Here is a 24,430-nt window from a genome sequence, read left to right as displayed (position 1 = left end):
AACTTTTATGCCAACAAAGACTAGGAAATTGGACCTAGGACTCTTTTACAGTAAACTGGTCCAGCATGATATCACAGATATTTTAAAAAAATATTCCATTCTATATCAAAATGAGGCACATGCCTTTTCTTTACACACGAAAAGAAGAGCAACAAGACACAGTAATGGTTGCCTGCCTCAATGGTTGGTTCCTCTCTGGTCTTTGAATAGATAGCATAATTCATTGGTGACTACAGAAGTCTGATCTGGGAATTTGGCTGTAATTATGGGAAGAGTGACATCACACTTGGATCAGTTGCTGTGGAAGGAACAAAACCTCTCATCTGTATTGCTTTAAAATGTACACAGTAAATATGTATATTAAAAAAAATACAATAATACATTAATCTTTGTAGTGTAGAACCAACTAGAAGGTATGTATGATGCAAGGCATTAGTAAATGAGATCTATAGATACAAATTTCACTGCAGAGTATGAAGTAGACAAATGTGTCTCTTTTTTCTTTAAATATGTAAATCCTACACTGTAGGGTTTCTTTTTTTCCTTTTTTTTTTGAAGTGGTAGAAAATGTTTTGAACAGTTGTCCATGAACATGAGCCAACAATTCATTACTGAGATCCCCAGAATGCCAAAAAATTTGCAATGCAAACAATTAGTACTGTATACCAACTCTGCAAAAAGCCCTAACACACACTCAGCCCCAAAAGAAGAGGCTTTGCTGTACAACCTCAGATACTCTTCCTGGTTTCCATGTACCGTTTGACATGACGGCAGCCATGCAAAGCTGCCTTGAACCTGGCAATTCCTACATGCCAGGCTCATTGAATTGGTTAGAATGCCACAGGAGAGAGAGAAAAATAATAATGCTAGCAGCATAACCATCAAATCATTTTCATATTAAACCTGCGTGGTCCAGGAACCTCCCCTTCCACCACTGCACCATTGTTTTTACGAGGGACATACTCAAGGTCAATATTGGTTTTATGCTTGCCTTTCCCTCGGCTCCACACAAAAAGAAGTAAGAAACAAAATAAAACCACCCCAAGGAATGTAAAACAGCCCATAGCTGTTGACACCAGTATTGTCTTGAGGTCAAGAGAAAATGTATTCACATTGGTTCCATTGGAACTGGTGTCATTGGAGTCCGTCATGTACATGGGAGTCCTGTTAGCATAAAGGAACCGATCCGAGGCAAATCCTTTGACTGTAAGGGTGGCTGCATAGGTGTCATTCCCAGCAGCATTGCTTGCAATGCAAACGTAGGTCCCGCTGTCTTGATCTTGAGCAAATCGGATCTCCAGTGTGCCATCTCCCAGCACTGTGGCTCTTCCATTGGATTTCATTGTGACCAACCTCCGGCGTGGAGTCACCCAGGAGATGGTCGGCTGAGGATCACCATCAGCACTGCACATGAGCTGTACCGTCTGCCCTTCGTCCACCACCAAGTATTGTAGCTTCTTGTCTTGGATCCTGGGCTTCTTGCAAGTGAAGTAGAAAGAAAGGGCAGTGCTGTGGAAGTCCTTGAATGGCCTCTCTTTGACGCTGTCAGGGCCAGCACACATAGGCTGCTGGCTGCCAAACTGCAGCATGGGCTGCCTTTGTAATATCCAAAGGAGGCGGCAGTCACAAGCCAGAGGGTTGTTGTTTATGGAGAGGATTTCCAGGGCTTTGGTGGAATGGAACACATTCTCTTCTAAGGTTTCTAACAAGTTTTGGGACACATTGAGCACACGCAGGAACCTGAGCCCTTGGAAAGCATGGGGTTCAATGGTGCGTAACTGGGCCCCAACTATGTGAAGCTCCTGTAGGCGCACCAGTTCTGCAAGCATGCCTGACTCAATGGTGCTGATGGGGTTGTAGGAGAGGTTCAGATGTGTTAGGTAAACCAGTTGCCTCAGAGCCGAATAAGGTATTGCGGACAAGTTGGTGTTGGTGATGGAGAGAAAAGTGAGGTTCAGGCCATATAAGCTGTTGCTAGGCATTATGTCCAGCATTGGCCAATAGTCAATTTCTAGGTTTTTCAGACGGAACAATCTCTTAAAGGCAAATGCAGGCAAAAGGTTAATACTGAGATGTCTCAGGTGCAGGCTGATGAGGTTGTGAAGGTGGGAGAGGGCTTCTGTTGGTACAGCTGTTAGGTTGCATTTTTCCAAAGTAAGCTGCTCCAGGCTAAGTAGTCCACTAAACGCCCTGTGGGATATATATACCAGATCATTATCCCCTACTTCGAGGGACTTCAGGTTGTGTAGATCCTGGAACATGTAGTCCAGCAGAATGACAATCTTGTTTTCGCTAATATCTAGCTTTGTTAAGTTTGACAGCCCAGTGAATACCCCTAAAGGAACCAGCTTCAGACGGTTCCCTTTGAGTCTCAAAGAGCGCAAGTTAAACAGATTGCTAAAGGCTCCTGGCTCTACATTGGCGATGACGTTGTCACTGAGATCTATCTCCTCAAGCAGTGGGTAAGATGTGAATTCCTCCGGGCTGATGTTCTTTAGCTTGTTCTTGCTAAGATCCAGGATTTTAGTCTCAATGGGGATGCCCTCGGGGATGGCAGTCAGGCGCCTCCGGTGACAGCTGACAGACTTGTTCTGTGCCGAACACTCACAGCGGGCTGGGCAGCCTATGGTAGAGCCCATGAAAAGTAGCAGCACAGCCAGACCTAGAAATGGCTGCCAGCATGATATGGCTGTGTGAAGCATGACTCCACTGAAGTTGTCTAATCTTCTGTCACAGGCCTGCCAAGAGGGAGGGAAAAAGGAGAGCTAATTAGGCTACGAAGCTCAAATACAAGTCCCATTCATTTTCAGCTAAAACAAATGGCAAAAGAACCTTTAAATGTCAGGTTAGATCCAAACCCTTGCTTGTGCTAAAAGCAAGTGTTCTCACTTGTGTAACAGCAGGCCCACTACTTCTGCAATCCCCCTCCATTTGCAGTGCCACTCCCCAAATTCCCAGCTCTCAAAAACACCAGGGAAGGGAGCAAGTGGACTGCATCAGGAAGGGGAAGGTAGGAAAGTCTATTTTATTTTATTTTACCTTATACAAGAAATAAATAAGAGGAAATGACAAAGGTATAGAGGCTAATCAATGTATTAAGGCCTACAGTAAATAGGGTTGCCAACCTCCAGGTGGTAGCTGGAGATCTCTCGCTATTACAACTAATCTCCAGGCGATAGAAATCAGTTCCCCTAGAGAAAATGGCCGCTTTAGCAATTGGACTCTATGGCATTGAAATCCCTCCCCTCTCCAAACTCTGCCCCCTCAGACTCCACCCCCAAATTCTCCAGGTATTTCCCAACCCAGAGCTGGCAACCCTAACAATAAACAAGCTGGCTACTGCACACTTTTGAGAAACCAAGGAAAGCAAAGATCTGAGTACATTCTTCAATTTAGGAGCAATCTGTTTCTTTTGATTATTTATTTTATTACAGAAAAACAGACTTGTTCAGCTAGCAAGAGAAACAGATTCCGTTTGGCCTACTCATGGGTATTCCTGGCACATCTTCTGGCCCACTGGCTATCAAGACTATGGATATAATGTCTGCGTAGGACCTGCAAACAAATATGCATAGACCCATTTTTTCATTTTTTTTCTCCAGCGTTAATGAACTCATAGTTCAGGCCTATGCTGATAGAGTTCACAGTTTGGATGTATATTAAATGGATAATCCATAGGCAGTAAGTGAACATTAAATATAAATCTGGAAATTCCACAGGTCCCAAGATCGGACAGACTGGTGGATGAGACAGTTCCCTTCCCGCCCCCCATATAGCTTTTCTAAATAAATGAAGACTATCTTCAAGCACCTTTAAGACAGTCCCCTTTGTTTCTTGTAGTATATCAAAATGTCAAAAAGAAAAGATGCTGAATATGTGCATTGATTTTAATTAGTATTGTTCTTTTTCAAAATGGTGGGTTTGATGCACCCGCACATGCAGTGCTGACACTTCGAGCTCTTGCGAAATGCAACCAATTTCCAATACTAGCTAGAGCTAGACATACTGTGTGGGAAAGTGGCACAAACTGTCTTACACAACTCTCTGAACACGCTTCAGCCTTAACCTGCAGAGAGCCTTTCAATTCTGCTCCTAGGCTTCTCCCTGAGTAGAATGGTAATGTATGGTGGCATTCTGATCTAGCCTGAGAACTCAAATGAAGCCTTCTCTTCATTATATGACCTTGAGAGAAGGTTTCAACAGCGCCTTGGAAGAACCGGGTGCTGAGACTCATTTAGGCCCCTTTCTCTTCTTCAGTCGAAGCTTTGTGGGTAAAAGAATTGCTAGTTATGTCCAGCTGTGCAAAAAAAAAAAAAAGAAAGAAAGAAAGAAAAGAAGAAAAAAGAACCCAAACATCACCAAGCTAAATCTCACTTCATTAGGAATTAAGTTACAACTGAAAATATATCAGGCCCTGTGATTTGGGCCTTTCCAGTGAATTCTGATCAAAGGAGCTTTCAGCTCAGATCATCACTTTTTCAACGCAGCCTGGGATGTATTGCTTTCGTACTGATACTTCTGCCGTGCAGGGAATTAATTTCCTGTCTTAACCATCTAATGTATGAAGCTGAAAGCAAACAGGTTCAGAGGAAGGAGAACATCCCTGGAATGCTCATTTTAGTTGCAAAAGTCTGTAAACCTCGCTACAAACATACATGCAACAGAACAACAACAAAAAATAACCCTCCCAGTATAAAATAGATAATAAAAGGTTATTTCTTTAGTAGAACTAGTGTGTTACAAAGGGAGAAGAAATGCTTGCCATGGTTTCTAACAGCAATCGTATCTATTAAAGCAAATTGACAAAGGAGCCTGTTTGCATAGTCCAGTGATAAGGCCACATCCACACATCATTGGATCACTGTGCTACAATTGTTTGCAAGTGGACTGTGCTGTCTGCCAGAAAACAATGAGTAGATGCAGCAGTCTTCTTCCAGTCTTTTGTTTGTACACTGTGGAGGGGTTGGTTTAAATCTAATATTTGTTTACGGCAGAATCAGGAAAAGAACTGGGATTAAAATTTCATAACACTTCTGGGAACGCCACTTTTGTAAACTTCTGCTAGCTGAGGAACACCATTTCTCTGGAATAAAATTGAAGGAACACACCCCTTAAGCGCACTGATTCTGGATAACAGTTGCCTGGTCTTGGCCTTTTCATAACACTGTTTTCCTGACTCTTAATGGCAGTTCTTTGAGGTCTTGCCCTGCCAGTGCTGCACCCCCCAGCATGGTGTAGTGGTTAAGAGTGGTGGTTTGGAACAGTGGACTCTAATCTGGAGAACTGGGTTTGTTTCCCCACTCCTCCACATGAAGCCTGCTGGGTGACCTTGGCCTAATCACAGCTCTGTTAGAGCGCTCTCAGCTCCACCTACCTCATAGAGTGTGTGTCTGTTGTGGGGAGGGGAAGGGAAGGCGATTGTAAACCAGTTTGATTCTTCCTTAAGTGGTAGAGAAAGTTGGCATATAAAAACCAACTCTTCTTCATCTTCTCCTTCCCTTTCTCTGCTGAGATTCAGAAGCTGCTGGCCAACGCTGGAGCTTGGCAACATCCTCACATGGAGTGCCCCTTCCATTATCATGTCTCTCCAGGTCTGGAAAATTCTTTAGACACTCCTTTCTCCCTTGCTTTCTCCATCCTGGCTTGGTTTTCAGTGGATCGTGAGAATCAGCCTCCTCTCTTAATCAGGCAAGAGCCAGTTATTTTCTTGGACAGTTTCCTTTAATTCTAATGGTAAATTCTTCTCTTTGACATATCATTTCTGTTTTGTAGAAATCAGATGCTAAAGTGGGACATAGCAGAAAAGCACCTAACACGTACTCTCTGGTGTTAATGCTTAGAAAATGTTCTTGCCAATCTCAGCAGCTTGAGTTAAATTTGCGCCGACATATTTGCAAAAGTACTTGCTCCCACCCTTAATTAAGAAAGATATATTTATTCCCTTGTGAAAAGCCTTTTCTGCTTCCATGCACTACCCTCTGGCCCCACCTATGCTTTCTAATGCACTGATAAGAAACATATTTCCATTCTTTTAGATGCTATTTGAACACATGACCTAACACAGAGGTCAATGCACCTGGTGAAGAAGGAACAAAGCTGCTTTTAAATGATTAGTTAACAGCCCTGTTTGATCTCTCCAGAAGCACTTGAGACCTCTCCTGGCATTTGTTCTTAGATTCTTTGAAATGCAAAACTGGTGCAAAAATATCCAGCAGCACTGAATCTCCATTTGGACTACAAGTCAGGGTTCAACCACAGCCTGGGGGCTGATTCTTACGTTTCTTATTCCAACAAGGCTGCCAGTACTTACTTCATAAAAACGGTAACATGGTGTGTCAAACTCTACCTTCTGGGACTCCCTAAAGCTTGGCAGAGGAAAGGCAGCATGGTATAGCCCGATGTCATCAGATCTTGGAAGTAAACAGGGTCAATACTTCGAAGAGAGACCTCCAAGGAAGTCTCTGCAGAGGAAGGCAATGACAAAAACTTCTACTTTATCACTTGCCTTGAAAGCCTTTTGCTGGGGTCTCCATAAGTCGGTGGCTTTACACACACAAAGCCTGGTCTTATCATATCATACTGGATACAGGAAACATATGAACATATAACATAGGCTTATATCAGTCAGAGCCAAAGAATAGGCAGTACATCCCATTCTAAGAGAACTTTGAATTCTGGCAGCTTAGGCATGACCTACTTTGCTTCTATGGCCATTAACGCATGGCCACTTTGTCCCTCCATTCTCCCAGGAATGTAGCGAATTGGAGAGGTCTACTCGCACTTGCTTCGCCCATTTGCCTTTTTACCCCTCCCCCTTTCGCTACATTCCCGGGTGTTCCCATTCCTCTGTTGTCGCGCCTTAAATGGAAGGCATGCAACAGAGGAAGGAGTTCGCCCGTGCATGCTCGGCGCCCAGGTTGAGACCCCGCTGGGAGACTTCCGGGCCCCGACAGCAGCAGCAGCTCCTTTCCCCGCCAGGTAGAAACTACTGCCAGGCCCTGGCAGGGGCAGCAGCAGCAACAGCGGCAGCACCTTTCCGCCCCCTGCTGGGGAAGCCGACGATGTGATCTGACAGGGGGAAGTCGGCTGAGGAAGCGGCAGCTCCTCCCTCCGCTGCTGGTGCCTTTGCTCAGTGCCGTTCCAGCCGCCTCCTTTCTGCAGTCCTTCACCGCCACCGACTCTAACCTCCACCTTGGGGATGGCAGGGTGGAGGAGCAGAGAGCAGTGGTGGCTCCCTCCACCAGTCCCCGCCGGCTTCCCCTGGCCTCCACCTCGGGGACAGCGAGGTGGAGGAGCAGAGAGCAGCGGCGGCTCCCACTGGTCGCTTCTTTGCTCCAAGTGTTTGTTTTTTGAGTTCCCGATATAAAAAAGTGTGCATCTTTACAGGCACAAAGGAGCCATGAGTTAACGGCCTATGATTGGGCTAAGACTTCATGGGAGAGGAGTGATATGGGAAGAGCTAATGACACCATTCTTTCCCAGACAAAGATTATCCAGCCCCTATGGGATGGAGCAAAAAAAAAAAGGGGGGGGGAACACTTTTGGCATGGGAGGGAATGATGTCATTGGCCCGTTCAACACGATTCTTCCATATAGAGTTTACCAGAGTTTTTTCTTTCTTTCATAAATGTTAGCTATGTAGGCTAAGTCAAATGGTTGGCCATCTCTTTCATGAACTTCTGCCCCTCAAGCTAACATTAAGGCAAGGGTACTACTATCCTGCTGTGATGAGTTCTGCTACTAAAAGATTTTGCACAAAACACATATCTGGTTCTAGGAGGTGAGGGGGAAAGAGACATGTAGTGGAATAGTCCAGGTATCAAGATAAAAGATATGCCCCTGTTTTTATAACTGGAACTCCTCTAATGAACAAGTGGTAGTTGGTTGCCTGAGACTATCTAGCGAAGTCTCCATTATTGGAGGGCATAAGAGCAGGTTAAGAAAGCATTTGTTCTGATTAGTTTAGTGCAGTAGTTCTTAACCAGGGCAACTGGTAAGCCACACTGTGAAACAGGATGCTGAACTACTCTGACCACTGGTCTAATCCAGCAAGGCTGTTCTTATTATCTTAAACTTTGATCTATCACCCACCAACTATGCAACATTCACAAGTAAAAACAATGCTCCAGACAAGGCCATTTTATTAATCTATATATCTAATTCCGAAGTGTGCCCCCAGCCTGCGGATGCTTAAATCCGCAGCTAGGAGGTACACAGTCATCCCCAACAGGTTTTTCTGCAGACTTCGGGGACCCCTTAGGTCTGCAGAATAATCTAAAATTAAAAAGGGGGGGTTAAATCCCTTAATTTTTGAAACAGCACTGTCTGTGCATAAGCAGACAATGCTCTTTCAAAATGATGGTGGCTGCTGCCCCCCCCCCCCATGAAGGGGAGATGGGATTCCCAACTTGAGAGGGAGATGGCATTTCCCCCACAAATTTTGCGGGGGTCCCCCACTTGTCTAGGTATATTTATGATGTAGTCATGTGATACACAGATTTCAAGCATGCATGCTACTAGCTACTTCAGCCGGATGGCCATCAACCAACTCCTTATTAGGCTTGATTCATATTTGCTGAGCGCCACTTTTTTAAGGGCCAGAAGAAGAAATCTGGGATTTTATCTTCATTGCAGGGTGAGCAGTACAAAACAACTCACTTGCTGCCAGAAGCACATGGGGAGAAGAGGCTGCCTAAAATCCCAAATGCCCTCCCCCCAGTTTGTAGATTGTACCCCAGAGGGCCATATGGGCCTGTTAAGAATCGCTGGTGCAGATGAACTCCTGAGGCAAGACTGAGCTGAAGAATGGAGATGCTTATTAGTTTGTCACTTGATTACGCTTGATGACTGACAACTAAATGCATCCATTAGTTCCACTGAAGTGCTGGCTGTCTGATGTACAGGATCAACAGATCCAGTGTGTCTATTGCTGGGCTGTGGGTTGTAGCACTTCAAATTGCAAGTATTAATTTGAATATCTGAATGGTCCTTCCCCACATGAAACCTTCCAGCACAAATTTAGCCTTCTCCAATTTTTTTGAAAATGGACATTTTTTGAATCCAAGGGGGTTCTTGATGGGAGAAGAGGGATCCCCACAGCAGTAACCTATGTAGAATTGTTCTAGTTTCAGTCCACTGAAAACAATGAGCTTACATCAGCATTTAGGATGGCACTGCCAGTCCGTCAAGAAAAGGGAGCTTTTACCTGACTCTGCCAGAGCACTAGACTTAGTCACCATGCCCCCTTCCCCAACCTCTATTCAACAATTTCACCTCTTTCTCACAGGCCAATTCAGTAAAAACTAACTTTAAAGAAAGCAGTATGAATGAATTAGATTGATTTCTTTACTTTCATTCTCAGCATGAATGCTCTATTCAGCAAACATTTCTGCTCACTGAGGAAAACAGTATAACTGGGATCTACACACATATTAGACCTGTGTACATGTTTTCTTTACGGGTATCAGCTATTTTTATAATTACAAATCAGTGTGGGGAAACAACTGGAAACAGAATAGAGGATTTTGAATGGAGTGCAGTTAGCTTTTTATAGAGCAGGTTAAGAATGTGGTGATGCTCATATACCCACCCTTGCTGTTTGAAAAGAAGGTTGGTTTACAGTGCAGTCCTGGGGGGGGGGCGCGAATGGTTTTAGGAACCACCGTCTGTGACCCCTGCGTCGGCGTTAGTGCCACTTACGCCATACAAATGGGCACTAACACTGGCGCTGGACCATTTAAGCTGGTGCCAGGGAGCAGCGCAGCAGCACCACACATGGGCGCCAGCCAGCCTTGGCTGCAGCAATCCTCCAGCACGGGGGCTCATGCCAGTGCCAAAGGGGGCATTCCCGGGGGTGAGGTGACACTAGTCAGTTTCCTAAGCCCTTCCACCTTGGGAACACCCCCTTTTGCCAGCATAGACTTACACCTGCAATGATGGTGGAGCAGCCCAATGTAGTTATATAGAGCAGTTCCATTGGGTTTGAGGGAATTTACTAATTGGCTTGCTTGCCATGGCGCAGCAAACCAATCAGGAGGTGGCGCAGTTGCACCATGGCGGCACCATCCCCAGCTGCACCAGAACGAACCCCCTCCCCTTTAGGATCGCACCATCTGTGGCCAGGAGTGCCTTCTACCAGCTGCACCTGAGTTTGTCAGTTCTCTTTTCCAGGGATTTTAATGGACTAAGACTGCTGCTGGTGATCTGTGGTATTATTCTATTGGTTTTAAATTGTTATGTAACTGTGCATTGAATCACAGGAAAAAGTGGGATATACATTTAATCAAATAAATAAATTTTATAAAAACCATTTGTTATTCTGTTCAGAAAAAATAATATCAACCCCCCCCCCCCACATACGTTTAAAAAAACCCAGTTAGAAGCTTTTTCCTATGTGGTTAAGATAGGAAAGAGGGGTGCATACCCCAAAGCAAATGAAAGAAAATAGGGAAGAACAAAATTGTTTTTGTAAAGACTACACAGCACAAAGTCATATGATTAGCCCTCCAATTTAGCTTTGTTTGAAATTTCATTGTTTGGTTCTGCAAAAATATTGAGACTGCTTTCATGTTTTCTGTATATGTACATTATTTTTATATCGATCACTGGTGCAGGGCACAGCAGGAGATGGAATATGGGAAACACATAAAAGGGTTGACTATTTGTTTGCCTTTTGCAGATGTACTAATTAACACAGTTTGACTACATTAAGTGGAAAAAACCAAACCAGTAGGTGGTCTGAGAATAGCTTTTAAAAAGCAAATGAATGGGAGAGTTTTGAGGAAATATTGGCCGCAGGTATAAAGTACGGAGAAAAATAATCTCTGATCCCTAGGGAGGGTCTGGGTGCTGCGGGCAAGATGGAAGTTGGCATTGGAATTTTGGAGGAAATTGTAGGACTCCTGGCCAGGGACAGAGCCATGGTTGAGAGAGAAGGGGAAATTCTGCAAGGTACACATTCTCCTGTCGCTGAACTACATTGGCAGGAAAACTCATAATGTGCAAGGCTGTTCCTTTCTAAGCACCTCCTACAAATGTGGGAGCACTACAGCTACAGTGCCTACAAGTCTTAGCAGGTTTGGAATGCGAGCCTATAATTTGTTAGAACTCAATAATCATGTGATCTTTTTTCACATCTAGGCTTTCCGGATTTTACAGTACCAAATGCCCTAAACTGAAACAAACTGTTGTTGGAGTGGATAACTCAAAAGGCTGGCTAAGTTCAGAGCATAGATATTATTTGGTTGATGCTGGCTGGCACGACTATGTAACACCATGAGTGGGACATCACATGGATGTGTATATTTAGGTGGGTGGAGGCTTGCTGCAGTAGCCCCCCAGCAACCTGAGGACTCCTGTCCATCATGGCAAGAGACAGCAATGGGGTGGCAAAGCAGTTTGCATCTGGAGTCCTGTCCTTCTGCTATACTCTGGTTGCAATCTTTGGGCTGACTGCAATGCTAGCTGTCTGTCAACCATAGTCTCTTGATGCGGGGAACTGCTAAAGTGGCCACAGACATAAGTTTGAAGCCTTCCTCCAGCTTAAGGAGGCAACTTAATTCTGTTGGAGGAAAAGCCACTGAAGTTGGAGGTTGGTTGGATCCAGGCCAATAACTGGCTGCATATAACATTTGTGCAAGGACCCAAACACAGTAATCCTTAGAAATAATATTTTAGTGCTTTGTATATAGCATGGGACTTCATCCCTAGAGACTATTCATTTCATTAGCTTTACAGATGCTGTTGCTGTTTGAAATTCTGTTCTTACAGAATGGACCTGGGTATGGGAATTTAATGTACTTATGTGTGTGCGCGTGTGTTTGCATTACAGATGTACACCTTTTTAAAACAGGTCTGCAAAAAAAAATCTGTACATTACGAGGTATGCCCTATTGGTTTGGCGAGTAAGGAGGGTGTACTTTGAAGTTTATAGATGTTATGATTTGCCAAGCTGCTAAAAATAAAGGCTAAATTCTACCACTGAGGGTCGTTTCAGTTCAGGGCATAAAAAGTTTTAGCAAATTAAAAGCAATAAATTACCTCTAATGCTAAGACAGCCATGTTAGCACTTATGAAATCATTCTACTTGTGAACATTTAGCAGGACTATTATAAGGAAGCAGTTATACCAGGGGAAAAAATAACAATGCCATATACACATGAATGATTGGATTTGGCTGGAGAAAAAGAAACCAGTACAGATGCATACAGCTAATTAAATATACCCCAGGATTTCTGTGTACCCACTGGGATTTTTGACCTTTTTTTTTTTTTTTTTAGTAGTACACCTCCTTCCCTTATTTCAGGTTCCAAAGTCCTGTTCCTCAGGGGACCACACTGATTTGCCTTCTGAGAACCCCTTATACGAGTGTGATGTAGTGGTTAGGAGCAGTGGACTCTAATCTGGAGAACCGGGTTTGATTCCCCACTTCTCCACATGAGCAGCGGAGGCTAATCTGGTGAACTGGATTGGTTTCCCCACTCCTCCACGTGAAGCCTGCTGGGTGACCTTGAGCTAGTCACAGAACTCTCTCAGCCCCATCTACCTCACAAGATGTCTGTTGTGGGGAGAGGAAGGGAAGGAGATTGTAAACCAGTTTGATTCTCCTTAAAAGGTAGAGAAAATAGGCATATAAAAACCAGCTCTTCTTCTTTTTTCCATGGAACTACTACAAAAGATTAGGAACATGCGCAATAATAACATGCACGGTCCAAGTCTGTCGGGTCTCACTGTTGCTACACACAAACAGAACGTGTCCTGGGACACACCCAAATTCCTATTGCTGAGGATTATCTCACCTATAATTAGCTCCCAAATGATGCAGGATTCCTAGGAACACAGCTTGAAATACACTACCATATCACAACTACTTTGGTACCTCTCCTTGGTTTCAGAAGCTGCTTGCTATGCAACATGTATGACTGGTATTTGAGAAACAGAAATATAAAGACTCATAAGGCCTGCAGGACTAGTGTAGTTCTTTGGATTCTGGCCATCACTTCCATCGGCAATGTGGATTTGTTTCCCCCACTTGGACAAGCATGTTAGCAGCTGTTCCACTGGTAAACTCTGTGCAGCAGTTCTGTCAGTCGAGACAAAACACAAGCTCATGAGGGACACACTTCCTTTGAACTACCAAAGTAGAACCTCCTGTGTATTTCAGAAGAAACTTGATCTCCCACTGGGTGACAATGCCTGTGTACTATTGGGAAAAGAGGGAACATATATGCATCTGTCATCACCAGATTTGTTTTCTGGCTCATGCATTACTGGTATGGGTACTGAACCTTCATGGAGGCTTTAAGAAGTTGTCAAAACATTTAATTGGCCTAAAACGAGTTCAAAGCGTTTTACAGCATAGATAAACACATAAAATAAAATACAATAAAACATACAAATCAAAATGAAAAGATTTATTCCAGCATTTGTTCAGGACTTCCATAGATCCATTCGACTCAGCTGTTAAGATAGAAATTGAGCTGGGTGTGATTCACATATTGCTGGTACCGCAGTCCAAATTCCCAATCTCTCCCAGCAGTTTCATGCAGATGCTGGAACAGCATGGAGGACAAGATGGAATCCTATAGGTCCTCAGAATAACTGCTATAGGCCTGAGCAGCATTCCTGTAGTGCTCTGTTCTGGAAATGAACAGTCAGATGAGCCAAACTACAAAAGCACTCTGCTCCCACTTCCACCTAGGGTTCCCATTTGCCCATTAATGGCGGGAGACATCCAGCCAACTCTTGCCCTTGCCAGTTGATACTCAGCTGATTGGCAGGTAGAAACTGTGGTCAAAGGGGGCGATTGTCTTGGGGAGAAAAATTAAAAAGATAAGGCTGATACTCTATCCCTAGTTTACTGTTTAAAGGCTGTTTTGAAGATATGCTGAAAGTATTACGCCTAAATGCTCATCTGCATACAGGTGGCCATTTTGCACTGGAACTGGAAATTAAAAAGGAGAAAAAATTAAAGAAAAATAAGTCCTTGATTACTTACCGGAAGTTCTGACCATAGAGTTCTTGATGATTCCTACAACTACCTAGAAGCAATAAGGTTAGCTCTAGCAATTGCCACAAACTCTAATCTAATTTTACCATAGAGTTTCTCGCAACTGCTAGAACTACACTTTTCACTTCTGGGTAGCTCTAGGAATTGCCAAGAACTCTATGGTCAGAACTTTTGGTAAGATGTCAAGGACTTATTTTCCTTTTTAATTTTTCTCCTGGAGACTGCCCCTCCCACAATCCTCCTTCCAACCCAGCCATCCTCGCTAGCAGGATACCATGGGCAGGGGCATTGAACAGAAAATCTGTGCTCTTGAGATTGGTATGGGAGCAATGTTTTTTCTGTTATTTTAATAATATGGTGGTTATGAGCAAACTTTAATCAAGGTCATTTCTGTTTTGTGAATAGTTTTTCCCCCCATTTTATACTGTTAGCAACTTTGAGGCTGTGGAAGAGCATGGCAAATGTATGGTTTGGAGGCCAGGTTTGTCTTGGTAGGTCACAAGTTGTGCAAGCCTTCCACCACAAAATTGTTACTCCTTCTGGGTGACTGATTGATTGTAGAGCTGGTATATACTAATGAGGCCATTCATTTGCATTGCTTCTTGACATGGGAAAGGGCATCCCTCAAAGAGAGGGGGGAAAGGTCTTTAATGCTGCTTATTCTCTGATCTTGTCAGACCTCAGAAGCTAAGCAGGGTCAGCCCTGGTTAGTATTTGGATGGGAGACCACCAAGGAATACCAGGGTTGCTATGCAAAGGAAGGCACTGGCAAACCACCTCTGTTAGTCTCTTGCCATGAAAACCCCAAAAGGGGTCGACATAAGTCGGCTGCGACTTGACGGCACTTTACACACACACACACACACACACACACACACATTCTAAAAACATAAACCATACAATTACTATTTTCTTTTTTCAGATATTCTGAAACTGTCTAATCTTGATGTTTTTTATACCTTTCTTTTCTCAGCATTCCTAGGCAGCCTGCTGGCAGGGATAGCCTCTGTGCTGCTGTGCTAAACATTTCAAAGAACAGCATGTTTTCTGCTCTCTGCTGATACAAAGGCACAAACTCTCTCCATCAGAAGAAGTAACTATTGTATATCACACTAAATCCAGAAGTCAGTGGTGAGATTTCCATTTTCATGGTAACAATACTCCTGAGAAAGTTCCTTTACCCAAAATCAATATGGATAGAAAGGTCTTTTATGCATGGACTGGATCTCCCTGCTTGGACCTGGGTTCATTGCACATTAAAGTATCCAGGGTTTGGGGAAACTGTATGCATTGGCTTGAATGATCAGGCACGAAATGATGAGGGACTGCTAATCGAACCATGATTACAGAAAAGCAGTCTCCCAAGCTCAAAACAAGTCCCACCCCTTTAAATGCTGCTCTGTAATTGGCTTACCGTGAGAGAAGATTTCTTTCCCCCCAAACCCAACTGCCACATAAAAAAGCATTTTAAGAACAAAGAACAAAAAATAGGATGTGAGGGCTATCTGGTTGCGACATCTGTCACCCCATTGATCGCCAGGGTTGATTCGGCTGATCTGGCTGGCTAGGCGGGTGTCCCCTACCTCCCTCACCGCTCCCTGTGCATCCCTCCCGAAGCTGCACGCTCGGTGGAAGAGGACGACCATCCCAGATAGAAGGAGTGTACCGTTCTTCGGTCAAGTGTATACGATAGCTGCGCTCCCCTGCTAGAACCTCCAAACAAAAACAACAAAAAACGGAGCCATCTAAAAGAAGGGGGGGGGGGAGAGAAATCCAAGCCTTGTTTTAAAAAAGGTTTTCTTTTGCTCAGAAAGAGCTCAGAGGAAGCAGGAAGCACTTGAATCCCCGCCTCTTTACACACTGCTTCATGATTGGCTGTGAGAAGCCAATCTTCTGTGTTTCCCCCTAATGCAGTATGCAAGCTCTGTGACTACGGAATGAGCCAGGAACAATGGTTTAATTCGGGCCAGAATGGGAAAAGCTGGGTTCGTTTTGCGTTGAAACAGCGTTGAGCTTCCAAGGAATGAAGTAGCGTGCATACTGAAAAATTTGATCCTGGCTGAAACAGGGAATAAAGGAGGTTAAAGCGACCATGCATAAATGACCAAAGATACTTCCAAGAGCTTCCCTTATTTTGTGTTTATCATGCCATCTATCATGCATTCACATAGATAATGTAGCTCACCATTCCATGTTCCCATGCATGCAATGACTTAAAAAAATGAAACTGTGATCACTACTAGTGTGAGTCATGAATGTACTGGATCATATGATATAGTGATAGTGTGAATGCATAGCTATCATGTCTCATGGAAATAGACAGATTGCCCTCTGAGGAGTTAGTGGAGTCACTGGGACATATGAAGACCACAGTTCCTGTTGGAGTCAGCCTAAGGAAGACTCTGAGACAAATGTCAGAGAAGCCACAACTGACCCTGCTGATTCCTAGAAGCCAAAGGCATGACTATTTCTCAACACTTTGGTTTGCCTACAAATAGAATCACCCTTCCCCCCAAAAAAGAAGTCTGAGTAGAAGCCCATTAGGAGGAAGAGTGTTCCTCTGGTGGCAAGGGGCTTTCCCATTCTTAGCCCTGCTTCAGAGCTTTAGCACCTAAGTATGACCAAGATCAGCCCATGGATTATCCAAGAAGAGGCAGAACAGAAGGGCCAACTATGAAGTTTTTCAGATGCTGCCTGGTATTTGCTCATGCAATACCTCTTTCTGACCAACTGTGTGTATTCTTGCCTCCACTCCATTCTGGCAGAAAACATGCAGTTCATTGAAAGGTTCAGCACAGCATCCTAGCTGGACAGCCTCCCCACTGTTTCAGCCAACTAGATCCGTATCTTGTTCTACTGAACATCATCAGACCTCTGAGGACAAAACGAGATGAGATGCTGTGAGTTCTGTGAATGAATGGAACTCACAGCTATTTTTTTTTTAAATATCCTGTGTGCAAGACCCTGATTTCTATCAGGACCAAGGTATGTATGTGGGGGAGAGAGGGTTTAATACTTTCTCTTTGCACTATTGCCCAGTAAGAAATGTGTTCACCTTACTGGGGGAAAACATGCAGGTGCCCAGGTCAGTACCTGTTATGTTTCCCTAACGGAGCAAACACTCTTTTCACAGAGTCATCTCAGGTTGAAAAAATGGTGGTGGGGAAAAGGTTTAAACCTGATGCCTCTCAAGCCATGGTCCTAATCTGAAGTGTGCCTCCACGTGCCTGGTAGTTAAAAAAACAACAATGCACTCGCAGCTCAGTTCACAAAACACACAGTGTTGGGTTTGGTTTGGCCCTGAGATGGGTAGGGCCAGTATTAGTGGGAATGTGACATCAGCTGAGAATGGCAAAAGCCATCTTGCATGGAGATGAACCTGTCACCTGGCATCAATGCGGATTTTTGAACGATGGTTAAAATATGTTCATTTCCATTACACTGACTGCCTTATTCTGACACAGCTGATGTTTTCAGACTCCAAAGGCAGCTCCACATGCAACACATTGTGATGGGATAACTTGAAAAAACACTAAGGGCCAGTAGAATTACATTTGGTTCCATAATTCTTCTGGGTCTCAGCAACTCATTTTTCAAGAACAGGTCAAGCTGTTCTAAGATTACTTACTTATCTTTGCATTCCTGCTGGCTGGCTTGACAGCTAGCTTGCTTGGCTGGTTTGCTGGCCTCCAAAGGGCCAGCCTTGACATTGTGATGGCAGTATCATTTCTGTTCTGAAGATACACTTTTAAATCCTTATTTCTGAAGGGAAAGGTCTCATAGATGAAACTGGGACTGTGTTCATATATCACTTTTAACCAGCATTATGCGGGGAATATGCAAATTCTGGCTTGTTGCTGAGCATGTTCTTTCTTCCTGGCTTCGTTGACTCTCCCTTCTTGTGCAGAGAATCCTGATCAGAAATGGCAACATAGAGTTGCTGGTGCATGCATTAATGGGACTTAGTTGCCCCCCTCTGCCCACCTGGGATACTAAGCCAAGAATTTCATCTAAATTTAGAATCCTGTTTGTGTGGGATGACTAACTCTGCTTAATCTGTGTGCCTGCATCTGGACATCATAAGTAATTCAAATACATTTCTAGCCAGGATTCTCTATGCAAAAAGGGAAGGTGGGAGGTATAAGGCATGTGTGTGAGCCTGGCAACATGACAGGCTTATGCATGTCCTGTCTTAATGTGGGCTAGAAGTGACATCTAAATGCAACCTTCAACTCCCAGCTCCCAGCAACTGAATGCAGAAACACACTAAGCGTGCTTTCCCTCCAAACATAATGTAACCGTTCGGAAATTTTACACAAGCCTGAGTGCTTATCTACGGCTAGTGACAAACATGGTGAGTAAGCACAGGAATCAATGATGATTTATTTGAGCATATTGAGTGTGGATGATTATAATTACATGGTAATTGACATTTTCCCTTGAGGCTGTGTCCCCACTTAGCCCTAATTATTACAATTTTTTTTCTTTCAGTTTTCAAGCATGTAAGAATAACTACTATAGGGACCGTAGTATGTGATGAAATCAAAACTAGTTTTCAGCAGCTCTTGGACATGTGCCACAAATAATTTATATCCCATTCAATGCCTATTTATCTTAGTAGTGCATCTGCCAGAACAGTATTTGGAAGACTGCATCCAGATGGGAGTTACTTCCCAAAGAGTGAAGTCCCTCAGCCAGAATCTCTAATTTGCATAGCCTTCCAGGGACACCCCCTCACCCAGTACAGTAAATTGTAAATTGCTCAGAACTACTTGAGTCCAATCCTGCACACTAATGTGCCAGAGCAGTACCTGATGGGAATCAGACCATAAAATGCACAGGCTCATGTGCTATGACAAGTATGAATCTGTTGCTTTAGGACTGGGATTAAACACATTTCTTCCCCCCCCCCACACACACACACATAAAACTTAATTATTTTTAATAAAACAGGTTACTTTCAAAGACGTGTTGCCCATGGGGCATGTATTAAAGGGTGCTTTATGATGCATCCCTATTGCTACTTCTGTGATTCCCATGAGATTTGAAAACTGCTTCTAACTTAGTGGCAAGTGAAGGAAGTGATATATGAAGAAAGAAAATGCAATCTGAAAAGAGGAGCAATTATTTCTCTCCTTAATGCCAAACTAGAGCAGATACTTCTGGCTTCTTCATACAGCATCAACGAACAAAGCACTCAACCAGTACCTCCTTTCTGAAAAATTAATTCAGTCTCCCACATATATACAGGTCAGATTCTAGGACCTCATGTTCTGTTCTAATGGGAAACCATAAACCGTCCAAGATTGTAAAGGGGAGGAGACCGTTGGCTCAGGGCATGTTCACAAAGCTTTCAGTTCTGAACCAGAAATGGTAATGGATACACCATTGCTTACAAAATAAGATCAATCAAAGCCATTGAATTTGGACTGTTCTGCACAGAATGCAGGTAGTGCCAAATTCGGATTTTTGCACATGAAAAATCAAGGAGCTGTAAGCCAATTTCCTTTTGTTTCTATGCGGTGGATGACTAGATGAAAACTGAAATTCATTTTGGAGAGTATGGCTTAGCAAATCCCTCCAGACGTGCCAGAATCCCTGCATTTCTTTTTATACGCACAGAGAAACGTGTGTGTTGCATTTTCCCATACAGCTCAGGCAATACACAGTTTTCTCCTTCTTTGATTCTCCCAACAGTTCTGTGAGGTAAATTAGGCTGAGAGAGAGAGAGAGTGACTGGCCCAAAGTCACGCAGTGAACTTCACAGAAGAGCAGGGATTTTGAGTTGCTGTTGGTGGAAAGTACTGTCAAGTGACAGCAAGGGTTGCTAGTTCTGGGTTGGGAAATACCTGGAGATTTTGAGGGTGGAGCCTGGGGATGGACGAAGAAGAAGAGTTGGTTTTTATACCCCACTTTTATCTTCCTTAAGGAGTCTCAAAATGGCTTATAATCACAATCCCTTCCTCTCCACACAACAGACACCTTGTGAGGTAGTTGGGGCTGAGAGAGGTCTGAGAAAACTGTGACTGGCCCAAGGTCACCCAGCAGGCTTAATGTGGAGGAGTGGGGAATCAAACCCAGTTCTCCAGATAAGAGTCGGCTGCTCTTAACCACTACACCATGCTGCCAAGATTTGGGGGCCTCAGTGGGGTGTAATGCCATGGACTTCACCTTCCAAAGCAGCTATTTTCTTCAGGGGAACTAATCTTTGTAACTGGGAGACCAGTTGAAATACTGGGAGATCTCCAGCCAGCCACCTGAAGACTGGCAACCAGCCAATTTATGGCAATCCCATATGATTTTCAAGGGAAGAGATGTACAAGAGGTGGTTTGTCATTGCCTGCCTCTGCGTAGCAACCCTGGACTTCCTTGGTGGTCTCCCATCCAAGTACTATTCAGGGCCCATCCTGCTTAGCTTCTGAGACCTGACAAGATTGGGTTAGCCTGGGCCATCCAAATCAGGGATCCAGGTCACCCACTTAACTTCATGGAAAAACAGGGATTTGATCTGGGGTCACCTTATTCTAGTCTGACACATTAACCACTATGCCACACAGGTTTTCCCTTTTTGTGTGCACGAGAGACAATTTTTTCCCTGTATTTCTCTCCTCCTTTTCTTTCTTTTTTTCTTTTTTGTTGCTGCTAATTTTCTTATGGCCTAGGAATATTAAAACATACAATAATGCCACATAGTAGAGAATTTGCTAGCATTTGAAATGAAAAGAGTAAAAAAATGTAAAGAGCTGATTAGAACTCTTCTCATTATTGAAAGCAGCTGGTGTGGGAATAAAAAGAGTGAGAATCAAACACCTGAAGGGCTATCAAGATACGGTATCTCACTAATTACTGTCGAATGGAAAGATTCCAGGTGCAGCATAAAATGTGGTATGCCTGCACATTTTTTACCTTTTTCTCTCTCAAAAGAGAGAACAAAGGAACCTCCCTCCCCCTGCATACACCTGAGTTATCTGCCACTTACAGGAAAATTTCCCTCAGCTCCACCAGCAAATAAGTGTGTTGTTGAAGCTATTTACACAATTCCAGTTGACTGAGTGAGACAAGGTTTTCTTATGACACTTCCTAATCTGTGCTCCTCTATATGATTTACTTCTTTCGCTCCTTTTGTAAACTACCATGGACCACTGACTATAAGCATCAGTAAATTATTTAGGGGGGTTAGGAAACAAAGGGTAAGAATGCAAAAACAGAAGTCTATAAATTCAAGAGAAAATTAAAAGTCCCACTAAAGAGTCATAGGGTGTGGAAACTTAATTTTATCTTTCTTAGCTAGTGAAATGACAAAAGCCCATACATATGCCTCACATCAAGTTCAGAAACTGATTTCTGTCTCCTGAGAATGTAACTAGTCAGTATTTGAATCAGGTATGTCTTTATCAGGTATGGGCAGCATGAATTCCCAGCACACTCCTATAAAACCAAGCTGATATGAATGAGCAGTTTGAAGGAATCTTAATTCATAAAACACAATGTAGGGACCACCAGTTGGAAGCCCTATCAAGAAACAAGAGAGCTGTACCAAACCATCCCAAAATTAGGAACATATTCTAGAAGCTGTAGAAGTCTTTCAAAACACCTGCTATCTGAGCTTTTTAACTGTAGATGCCAGGGCTTGAATCTGTGACCGTCTCAACATGGGAGCAGATGACACATAGCCTCTCCCCAAAATCTGTTTTGCCTAACAATTTCTGATTATGGGCTAGCAGACAATTCTGATTCTGTTTTGATTTATTTTCGTTTGAGTACTTGAATAAAGATTTTTCTCTGTATCAAAAACACCTTTGTTTTTTGTTTAAAACAAATTTATGAATTTTAAATGAAGGTGACTGCTTGCTGCCCCCTATGCAAAAAAAAAAAAAAAAAAAAAAGAGAAATTAAAAGTATGAAGCATAATCATAGGACAATTAAGGCTGCATTCCTGAAGGGGGGGTGAAGCTCTTAAGCAGCCGGTATAATCCTGTGCTGGCATAAGTGCCCATTTATCCCAGGATAATGGGCATTTACGTCATCCCATGCAAAAATGCCAGCACCAGGGAGCTGCAGAGCTGTGCTGGCCCCTGCCGCCAATGCAGCTAGTATGGAATTCCCAGAAAGGAAAGCCCGTGCTGGCATGGGGGGGGGAGCATTCCCAGGGCATTCCTGGGGGTGAACCCCTTTTGCTCCAGGAATGCCGCTTCTCGCAGCAGCACTGGGGCATTTTCCTCCCGGCCACTGTGGATCTACTCACCCCTTCAAGAATGGGCTGCCCAGTGACTGATCAATATTTACAGTGCTATTTAATGAGAAGAAACTGCTTGGGCTACAAATGCTGCACTTTGTATTTTGTGTGCTTGAGCAGACTAAATTTATTCACTGATCAAATCCCAGTCACTCGTATCTTGATCATAGTGGTTATATATTCTGAAGGCTAGCATTCAAAATTTATCCATCCCTTTATCGGATTTCTTGCCCTTATTAGTTTCCAAAATGTTATAGGATACCAGTTTTTAGCAAGCTTTGGAGCAGTGGTTTTCAAACATTCTTCCTTGAAGGAACCTTTTCCTGGCAGAACTCTAGTGCATTAGAAAGGATTTAGGGGCACATTGTGGGTCATACCTTTAATCCACAGAAGGTCTGGATGAAGCTTTTGGGGTCTCATTGTCCTGTATGAGTTAAGAAGGTGTTTTAGAATGTTCAAAAAAACAACATTGCAAGGTAATATTGGTACTGGTAGGAAAGCTGTTTTAGACAAAATTTGTTGGTAATTCCAGATCTCACTGAGGAATTTCTGCTAAACCTCAGTGAGCTCTCAGAGTTCCCTTGAAAACCACGATGCCGTTCTAGTGAGTCACTGTTCCATTTTCAGTTTTCACAACACCACAAGTAGTATTATCTTGTGCTAATTTCTGTACAGTATGAATGAATGTTGTTAGTGCAGAAGGATTTTTAAATGAATATCTACTGCTACTGTTATGTGTGAAAATACTGAGTTTCTGCACTTCAGTCAGGTATTCTGTGGCTATCAAAGGAATTGATTGAGGGAATGGGACCTTGCCTTAGGCAGCTTGAGAGCTCTGGAGGTCCAGACATGGTTTTATACAGAGCACGAGCATCTCCTTCTACAATCCCCAATCCAGAGACCAGTGAGGTGGGAAGACAGAATGGCAGCAGATCCTTCTGGAAAGTCCAGTTTGCAAGACAAGGCTGACCATCATCTTTGGCATGCTCATAAAACTAGTTGTTGACCAGCACCCTATGAGCACTAGATTAGTTAGCCAATTCAGGACATGAGAGAAAGGCAACAGCGCTGTAAGCCTTGGTCCCTCCAACTTGCCCTCATTGGAAAAATAATAGATGTAAGAGAATGGACTGAAAATTCCAATCATTGTGGTCCTTCACCTGGAATGGGCGCAATCAGCTGGATTCCAAACTAGTTATACATTTTTGCCAGCTCACTGCATGGAGGAAGAAACTAAAAGCAAGTCACTGGCTTAGTAAATTGGGGAGATGAAAAGGACGCAGCCAAAAATGGCAGGCTAGATTCTAAGTTCAATTCCCCTCAACAATGAGTTCTTGAATATAAATTTGGCTGAACAGTATAATTTGGGACCTGCACACAATTCTAATGGAAGAACACATGGACAGATGAGCAGGGACAGATTACACAGAGCACAATCAGATTCACTTCCAGCTGCCTGTTCTGTGTCTCCCTCCCTCTCTCCCCAAACAGAATTTGGCAGTGATGGTGGAAGAAACTTCTGGTCCACACCTTGGGCTGCCTGAAACAGCTTTCCTGCATCTTTCTGCTTCACAGATTCTGAATCTCATTTAATAATCTCAGCAATTTCCCTCCCTTGTTTATGGCTCTTAATTCCTTTCTCTGCATTATTATCTCTGTAATGGCTTTACTTATTCTGAAAGGCAGTGGGAATGCCATTTGAGAGGAAAAGGTCTTGCTGTTTTAGACTCAAGGCTGAGTCTAACATTTTCTCAATGGTATGGTTACCAATGAAAATTGCATCCACTTGGCTAACTTACTAGGAGGCTTCAGGGTGATTTTCAACCAGCTTTCCTATATGTGTCAGTCTGAACGTGTGGTTATGCACCTATACCAGTGTCACTGGATGCCAATAACGGAAAGCTCAATTCAAAACCTTTATTGGCATAACAAGTCGTTCAAAGCATTCCAGAATTAGACAAATGATAAAACATCGATATCAAAATCTATATCAATAAACCTGGATAAAATAGGATATGCAGGAATGCAGTGAGTATAAGGTATATATAGTCATGCCATTATGGATTGATATGTGAATTCCCCTTAGTTCCTTTCAATTTACATTTGTTTTTTCTATTGTTCCTTGTGAGCACTCAAAAATACATCCTTGAGAATTGAGTGTTTGCTACACATGGTCACAAAGGCCA

At 43.3% G+C, this 24,430-nt stretch overlaps 1 protein-coding gene across 2 annotated transcripts in view; it reads right to left on the bottom strand.

The window, feature by feature from the left end:
• Positions 1-134: 134 nt before the first annotated feature.
• The window catches only part of LINGO2 (leucine rich repeat and Ig domain containing 2), a 418,971-nt gene continuing 394,675 nt past the window's right edge, over positions 135-24,430 (bottom strand). For both annotated transcript variants that reach the window (XM_056848514.1, XM_056848515.1), the window contains one exon: positions 135-2,738. In XM_056848514.1, the coding sequence (XP_056704492.1) occupies positions 882-2,702 (1,821 nt within the window). In that variant the 5' untranslated portion in view covers positions 2,703-2,738 and the 3' untranslated portion in view covers positions 135-881. The remainder of the gene's footprint in view (positions 2,739-24,430) is intronic.

This window comes from Euleptes europaea, chromosome 4, assembly GCF_029931775.1.
Source record: "Euleptes europaea isolate rEulEur1 chromosome 4, rEulEur1.hap1, whole genome shotgun sequence".
Lineage (NCBI taxonomy): Eukaryota > Metazoa > Chordata > Lepidosauria > Squamata > Sphaerodactylidae > Euleptes > Euleptes europaea.
Note: the sequence above shows the minus strand (reverse complement) of the source record. Positions and strands in the feature narration are given on the sequence as shown.